An 8965-nucleotide genomic window follows, 5' to 3' on the forward strand; every position below is an offset into this window, starting at 1 on the left:
TTGTTAACATTTTCTGTTGACTTGATGCACATCGACATGTTCACACGTCATATTTTTACCTGTTAAGATGAACACATTATAATTTCTGCTACGAATGTCAAAACAGACGTTTAGAGCGCTTCAGTGCTGCGTTAGGACGGACGCACTCCTCTGGTCTTAACGCTAACATGGCTGACAGCAGTGGCGCCCCTGGGCCCCGGGGTCAAACCACCAGATCCAGATCTGATTCAGCATCATATCTGAGTTTGGACATGTGTCTGTTAGTCTGTCACTCTGCAGCAGGAAACAGCTCTTCAAAATAAAAGCTCTGTGATGGAAAAATTCACTGTAGCTGCTTCAAAATAAAGTGTGTTCCTTAATAAACTTGATATGTTTGTGAGTCACTGTGGTCCTGTGACCCACTTTGGGACCACGACCCACCAGTTGGAAACCACTGACCAACAACAACAACAACAACAAGCACAGCTTTCACAGTCAATAACCAGTTAACTGTGAATATGACCTGTCTCACTGTGTCCCTGTGGACAGATTACAGAGGACACAGCCAGGTCCTCTAACGTCTCACTGTCTGCAGGGTAATCCAGACAGACAGAGAGTGAGACAGGCGGACAGACAGTGAACAAACATTTGACTCACGTCATCTGACGCAGGACCTGTCCTCTCCTCCCTTCGTGTCCATGACGTCACAAACGTCCCGCTGAAGTCGCTGTTAATGACGTCATTTAGTTAAAATTATCTTCAGGAAAACTTTTTACTTTGAATCGTAACTTCCGGCAGCGTCTTTAGTTTGAAGGTTTGACTCCACGTTCACGTCCACGTGCGGACGGTTCGTCAGTGACGTCACACAGCGACCACCTGATCGTGTTGATTGTAATCAAAGGTGATGAGCCTCAGCTGCTGTCAGGGTGTCATACCCTGCTTCACCACTAACACACGGTGTCGTTGAGCAGCATGGGCAGCAGAGGCGGCGCTGTTTCCCCGCCTCTGAGGACTGGACTGAAAACTGACAGTTCAACATCAGAGCTCCAAAAATATTATATTGATCGGTTATTAATAATATTATTATTATTAGGCAGCGCTTTGTGCTTTGAGCGTTTAAAAGTGAAACTGGGAACAAAAAATGAATAGATAAAACTCAGTGGTTTGAGCTGTGAAGACTTTTAACACTCAGGTTCATTAAGCATGAGTCGGTGATCACAGAGGAGTCTGCTGCAAATATCACTGACCACAGAGAGGAAAATAAAATCATTAATATTAAGGAAGTTTATGAAAGAGTTGATTGTGTTGTCCAGTGAGTCATTTTTGGAATAATACTGTTAAATGATGTGACGAGCCTGTTGTCAGTGAGCAGCTTGTTTCTCTCATGTGTTCAGTGAAAATGATCCAGCTGTTGTTGACGATCAAAGTGAAGAAGCAGACAAAATGGAAAATAATAATAATATTAATAACTTTATTTGTAAAGCACTGATTTACACATTAACTGTACAATAATGCTTTATTGAAACTGCTGAGAGACACAGTGTGCACCGAGGCAGAACACAAGTTACAAATCAGACATTAAAAGAAAATGTGTCCTTTCAAAATATGTTTGAGGCAGGTGATGTGTAACAGACCTGACAGAACTGCAGAGCCTCGAGGCCTCGATGGCAAACGGCGACCTCGACCGAGGGACACGTGAGGGCAGACTCGAGGGCTTCAGGTCAGGACTCGGAGGCTCAGCTGTACAACTGGAGGTTAAACCAGGCTGAGCTTTAAAAGTTATTAAAATAATTAAAAATCAATTCTGACGTTAACGGAAAAAGACAGACGATGATGAGGAGAGGAGGAAGACTGATGTGACAGTGTGAATAAATAGGGTCTGAATCACATTTACTCTGAAAGGTCCCAAACAGAAATAAAGATACAGCTGAGTCTCCTGAGGAAGAGGAAGAGGAGGAGGAGGAGTTAAAGACCACATGACGAAGCTCGACAGATAAAAACTGGACTCCTGCAGCTCTCACCTTTATCACCATGCAGACTGTGACCTTCACCTGACCTTCACCTGACCTTTGACGCTCCATGTGTACATTATTTATCTGTTTACTCCATTACTCACACACACACACACACACACACACACACACACACACAGTCTGATCTGTTTAATTGACCCATGAACCCTCTGAGGTTATTTTCTGTTGCTGAGACTGAGCACTCAGCTGTGGTTCGGTCCCTCAGCAGGAGGACAGCGTCCCCCTGTGGACACATGGACACACTGCAGCTTCCTCCAGCTTATTATGAAATTTATTTGGCATCAGCCTGAGGATTCTTCAACTTCACAATAAAAGTCTGCTGGTTTGATTGTGACCGACAGCAGATTGTTTAATCAATCTGACTTTATATTTATACATATTTAATAACTGATCCAAACAGGAAACCAGAAAAAACAAACAGGAAGTTCAGCTAAAAACCTAAAATCACTCTGTCCTAAAGTTCATCTGATCAAAATCTGTTTGTTTTCTTCATGCAGGTACACAATGTACCGTGTCCTCACTGCAGCAGGTGCAGGTTCCAGTTCTACCCACAACCCTTTGCTGTATGAAACTGACACTTCAGCTCTTTATACTGATGTTTAACATCCTCAGCGATGTGTTCTCACCTCCGTTAGAGGTTTTACTTCAGTCCAGAAATATTCAGTATATATGAAATATATTCTGTCAGTGCGTCAGATTGTTGGTGTGTTTATGCAGACACAGAATTTTAATGTCACAGTTTGTCAGTCAAAATAATTTTAACTTCTTTATAAACGTTTGATCAGTTAATCAACACAAACGTCTCTTTTTAATAATCTAAAGTTTCAGTTCAAATGTTTTTCTAAACACTAAACTGTTGTGCAGTCTCTCTCTGAGTGTTTCTCTCTGAGATGTGACATGAAATTAAAGGTGAACACTTGAGAACGAGCAGCTGAAGTTAAATGTGTTGAGTAAGACGAGGAGGCGTGGCCTGATCTGAGTTCATCTTTAATGACACAAACAGCTTCAAACATCAGCTCAGCACACATCAATAAATTAAACATGTCCGCCAACGTTTTATTCTGAAGGTCTGAAGATGAGCTGTCAGCTGACTCTGTGGTCAGCTCTGACACACACACACACGCACACACACACACACACAGGAAAATAAAAAACACTCAGTAATATCCATTAAAAAAAAAAAACCATGACAGCTGAGATTTATTGCCTCATATTTAACAGTCAGCTGATAAAAACCTCCTGAACCATCGTCACATGATCTTCACTGAGCTGCTGACCGCAACAAGTCACATCGAGACATGAACCGAGTCCTCTCTCTAGTCTCAATAAAACCCGAGTCCTCTCTCTAGTCTCAATAACAGCTGACTTCCTGATGTTTAAGATAATGATGATAAAAACAGAATTATTATTGACGCACTGGTTGCGTGTGGTTCCTGACAGAGACTTGATGATCGATCATGTTGAATCTTTATCCAAAGAGTATTGATCAGGGCTGTAAATAAAAACCTTTCTGTGACATGGCGACAGGAAACGTTTACACCTGCTGTTTCCTGCAGGCTGCTCACAGACACACCTGACATACCTGACACACCTGACACACACAGACACACCTGACACACAGAGACACCTGAGAGCTGAGGGCCAGTCTTAAGGGACAGAGTCTGGTGCATGTTTCAGCAGCAGTATGAAGCCGTCAGCGTCTCTGACCGACTGTGTCAAGTCTGAGGAACGTCCTCCTGTGATGTCACTCGAGTCAGCATCTGCTGAAGACTATAAAAGAATAAAACATGGCGGCGTGGAGTTATCAGGAAGTGAGACCTCTGCAGGCCGCCGCTCGTCTCTGCTGCAGGCTCCAGCTACATCAGCTGCTACTGGCACAACACGGCCAAAACCTCGGACAACTGCATTGTGGGAAATGTAGGCAGCATGTTTTCAGAAAAACAGAAACTGTGTGGAAAAAAAGGCGCCGTCTGGTTCCGCTGCTTCGGTTTGAACTGAGTTTGTTGCTTTAATTTAAACACTGATTCAGAGTAACCGTGGCTACAGAAGAATGACACCATCTGTGTTTACATTGGCTTCCTGTCAACATCACTCTCATGGTGTCTGCTGCCAGGGAAAATAAAGGAACTAGCTCCATTTACACTTCCTGTTCAGGGCGTAAATGTGGCACCGTTATTCTGCCTCACCGCTCTGTACAAAAGATGCGACCGTGGAGTGGAGGACGGAGTTGCGTCACCTTTAGGCCGGCAGCCAAGGTAGTGACCGCACCAAATCAACACCTGTGTCAAAGGGACAGCTGACAGGACGGGTGTGACGGACTGATGATGTGTGCGACCCACCACAGGAGATTTAAGGGCAGCTGTTAGCAGTTAGCAGCTAACAGGAGCTCCTTACCCTCCAAGCAGAGGACGAGATCAGCCGCCATATAACAGGGACGCTAAATGATTGTTATTGACATGTGATGTCATTGTTATTGTTCATAAAGAGCTGTGGACATGTTTGTTATATGTCACACTAGAGGCCGACGCTGTTGTGTTACATGTCACGCTTCTTTTGACTCTGTGATGTCATCATGCTGTCTGACATCACACACTGGAGCCACATGACGCCGCCGTCGTTTGGTTCTGTGTAAAATAAAGACGTGACTTTGTGGTGGCTCTTTAGCGCCATCTCTGTGTGAAAAGGTTTTCCATTTATGGCACAAAGGAAGTGCGTCAACAACTGCACGACCAAAACAGGAAGTGGATGCACTGTCATTTTCCCTGGTAGCTATCGGCAGCTATCCTCACTAACCAAAGAGTATCAGTGTTTGCAGTTTTTCTGCTCGGCAGCCAAAACTAAACGCAGCGTGTCCTTCCTGTGATGGTCGCTGTCAGACTGAGGAAGACAGGAAGTGAAGGGCTTTAAACGGTCCATCATGTGTGGGACAGTGTTACAGGGGCGTGACGATGAGTCTGAGAGAGGACACGGGACAAACTGGACAGACATCAAACTGAGACTAAAAGCTTCAGAGAAAACGACATCAGAACTAAACTGAAAATAACGAGACAGATTCTGTCAGGCTGTGGTCATCATCATCGTCATCATCACTCTGCAGTGAACACACATCAGGCTCCTCCTCCTTCATCCAATGCGCCTTGGAGGTCAGACAGCAGACAGTCATGTGACACACAGCTCGCAGGTTTGAGTCCTGTGACGGCAGATTCTTCTCCTCTCTCCTCCACACACACTGTCTCTGTCCCTCTGTCTGTCCTCCTCTCAGGTGCGTCTCCTCTTGGCTCCTCCCGGACTCGCCGGGTTGGAAGACGACAGCAGTTTCTCGGCCGCCCGGCTCCTCTTCCTCTTCTCCGCCTCTTTGGCTCCTCCCCCTCCTCCTGACGCTCCTCCTTCACTTCCTCCCTTCTCCTTGTCTCGCTCTCGCTCCTTGTCCCGACTACTGCTGGTTCGCTCTGACATCTTCACCGATGAGTTACTGCCTGAGGACACAGAGAGACAGGGACACAGAGACAGAGACAGACAGACAGAGACAGACAAACAGCGAGAGGAGACAAATGTGATGAAGAAACAGAAACATAATTTTTTCACACACAGAAATCAGAAGATCATTTTTCTGTTCTCATCTCAAACTTCTTTTGGTTTCTTTTCAAATGTGTCTCTGTCTGTCTGTCTGTCTGTCTGTCTCTTTCCGTCAGTAACCTTCATCAGACCTGAGGACAAACCAACTCACTCTGCAAAGACAAAAGTAAAAAACACCAAAATGTCTCGGTGAGACATTCTGACCATAAAAAGTCCATGATGATTTATATGTATGAAATATGGCGTCTGTTACTGATGTACGTTTTCACCACTCTGAGTCTGAGCCCGTCTCTGTCAGTCTGTCCTGCAGCAGCCTCGTGATCAACAGACAGAATCAACACGCTGCTCTATAGTGACATCAGTTTTTACCTGGTTTAAAGGGATAGTGCACCCAAAAATGTAAATTCAGCCATTATCTACTCACCCATATGTCGAGGGAGGCTCAGGTGAAGTTTTAGAGTCCTCACATCACTTGCAGAGATCCAAGGGGAGAGGAGGTAGCAACACAACTCCACCTAATGGAGGCTGACGGCGCCCCAGATTCAAACGTCCAAAAACACATCATTGAAACCACAAAATATCTCCATACTGCTCGTCCAAGACCAGCGAAAGCAAGCACACACCCATGAAGGCGGTGCCCATGTCTCATGGTCTCACACAATTGCACACGTGAGCGCGGTGCCCAGAGAGGCAGTCAGAGCTACAGGCTACAATGAGGCTAAAAACAGAGTTCAAATGAGGTTTTTCCAAACAACTTTTTATGTCGGGGCTTCAGGACACTTGGATCACTACAGACGAGCAGTATGGAGATATTTTGTGGTTTCAATGATGTGTTTTTGGACGTTTGAATCTGGGGCGCCGTCAGCCTCCATTAGGTGGAGTTGTGTTGCTACCTCCTCTCCCCTTGGATCTCTGCAAGTGATGTGAGGACTCTAAAACTTCACCTGAGCCTCCCTCGACATATGAGTGAGTAGATAATGGCTGAATTTTCAGTTTTGGGTGCACTATCCCTTTAAATATTTACATTTGTAGTAAAGTTGCAGTGATTGGACAAAGTTTCAAAGTCTGACAGAATTCACAGGGAGCGGCTGAAACAACATCAATAACAGCTTCCTGTCTTCAGAGGTAAAGTCAGACTGGTTGTCTCTGCTGAGAGACGACACGTTCATGTCTTCTTGTTCTGACAGGACATTTATCTCGTCTCACTGACTCTGGTGTGACGGCAGCAGCACTGTTTCACCTCAGAGGGTCTCTGTGTTCAGCTCATACATGTTAACCCTTTCAGCTCCCAGGACGGGTCATGTGACCACAGCACTGTGAAGATGACGAGTACCTTCTTCATGTGTAGCTGGAGGCTCTCGCTCCATCCTGAACTCCTCTTTGGTCTCCTCCTCTGAGCCCAGCTTCCCTGCACACACACACACACACACACACACACACACAGAGTTTAACAACTTTAAATGTCCCATCAGAGGGACTTGACTCCGCAGAGTGACTCTGAGTGGCTGCATCAAAACACCACCAGCTGAGTATCCAGTCAGACCAAGACGTGAGCGGAGCTTCAGTGTTAATGAAGTGCTGTGTGTGTGTGTTCTGTCTGAACCACAACCTTTGACCTCTAACCAGCCGTCTGTCAGCAGCTGCTGCTGAAGACACAAACTTTTCCTCGAACAGAAACAGCTTTGGTTAATCGTTCATGTTCATCTCAGGATGAACTCTTTAACAACTTTACTGATCCAGCGCCATCATCAGGTCAGCTGGCAGCAGAGAGGAGCTGCAGGCACCATATCGTCACGTGTCACTGACTGTTAGTGTGTGACGTTCACACACCTGCAATAAAATACGAATTATTATCATTCTGATTCATGTTCTCACCTTCTTTCACCTCCTGGATGATGTCATCAGGCAGACAGAAGCTCTTCTCTGTGTTTGGAAACGGTAAGATCTCCGACTCGTGCTGCGTCACACACACACACACACACATACACACACACAGATTCAGAAATGATGAGAGCTCTTGCACAGACACAGTGTGTGTGTGTGTGTGTGTGTGTGTGTGTGTATCCTCACCAGAGCCTGCATGTCGTACATGGTTCCCAGGTGATCCCAGATGACGGAGGAGGAAACCTGTCGTCCGATGTTCTGACTGAACTTGTCTCTGATACAGATCATGTGGAAGTGACGGTTCACACCTGAACGAACACACACACAGGGTTACACACAGAGAACTACACACTGTTTACACTATAATAAACTTTATTTACACAGCACACAGTTACACAGTGTGGGAGAACATGACAGAGTCACTGAACAGTCTCAGGTCACATTAATGACTGAATGAATTAATGAAGTGATGAATGAATTTAACCACTTAAAATCAAACCAACATGATCTATCATCAACTGTCATCTGAGGTCGGTCAGAGTTACTGACGTGTTGCTAAACTATCTAACTCATCATCATCATCATCATCATGTCTTCTTCACACACGTTATAAAACTAAGAGTTCAGCCTTCTGCCCCACACAACAACAACAACAACAACAACAACAACATACTTTATCAGGTAGTGTTGTTGCTGCAGGGAGGCTTTCAATGCTGTACTTTTACTTGTAGTAACGTATGTCTCAGTGAGTACTCTGATTACTTCCTCCACACAGCAGCAACACATCTCCTCTGTGCTCTGAGTTTAATCTGAATTTATTTCATTAACACTGTTTCTGATCCTCAGTTTGATCCTAATTAGATCAAATATAATCTACAGGACTTCCAGAGACAGTCTGTGACTCCCAGTCTGAGGCACACTGGGTGAACTGGTCGGACCGGACAGCCGTTACCGGGCTGATAACGTTAGCGGAGTCTTACCGACAGGTTTGTGACCGATCATCGCGTGAAACAGACAGACCTCCACCTCATGGCTCCAGACCACCGAGTCCTCCCCGGGCACTAGGCCGGAGTCTGGAGGCTTCTCATCGGTCTGATTCAGCGTCACGTCTGCCTCCCCCATCTTCAACAATAAGGCTAAACACGAGCTAACACTGCTAACAGAAGCTAACACTGCTAACACTGCTAACGGCTACGGTCCACCTCTACCGGCGACCGGAACTTACACACTACTTCCGGGCAAAGACTTTCAGAATAAATGTTAGAATCGGGTTTGATATATTAAAATCGGGTTTGTTTGTTTTTTACTTTATTGAAATTTCAAGTCATACAAACAATGTGTACGTCACATGCAGACATTTGACACATAGTAGAACACATAATCAATATAATGCAGGGTACATCAAGTCTTGTCAGGATTATTGCAAAATGAAAATAAAAACAAAGCAAAGAAAAGAGAAGTAAAGGCACAGTAAATTCCCTTTTACTCGAGAT

The 8965-nt window shown here is 45.1% G+C and overlaps 1 protein-coding gene across 1 annotated transcript; it reads right to left on the bottom strand.

Moving 5' to 3' along the window:
* Positions 1-2982: 2982 nt before the first annotated feature.
* mrgbp (MRG/MORF4L binding protein) lies at positions 2983-8695 on the bottom strand. Its single transcript, XM_033627906.2, has 5 exons — positions 8453-8695; positions 7659-7780; positions 7464-7545; positions 6922-6996; positions 2983-5488 (listed from the first exon to the last, which is right to left on the bottom strand). Exons 1-5 carry the CDS (start codon positions 8592-8594, stop codon positions 5271-5273), a joined length of 639 nt encoding a protein of 212 aa, XP_033483797.1. The 5' UTR covers positions 8595-8695; the 3' UTR covers positions 2983-5270.
* Between the last annotated feature and the right edge of the window lie 270 nt (positions 8696-8965).

This window comes from Epinephelus lanceolatus, chromosome 8, assembly GCF_041903045.1.
Source record: "Epinephelus lanceolatus isolate andai-2023 chromosome 8, ASM4190304v1, whole genome shotgun sequence".
Lineage (NCBI taxonomy): Eukaryota > Metazoa > Chordata > Actinopteri > Perciformes > Serranidae > Epinephelus > Epinephelus lanceolatus.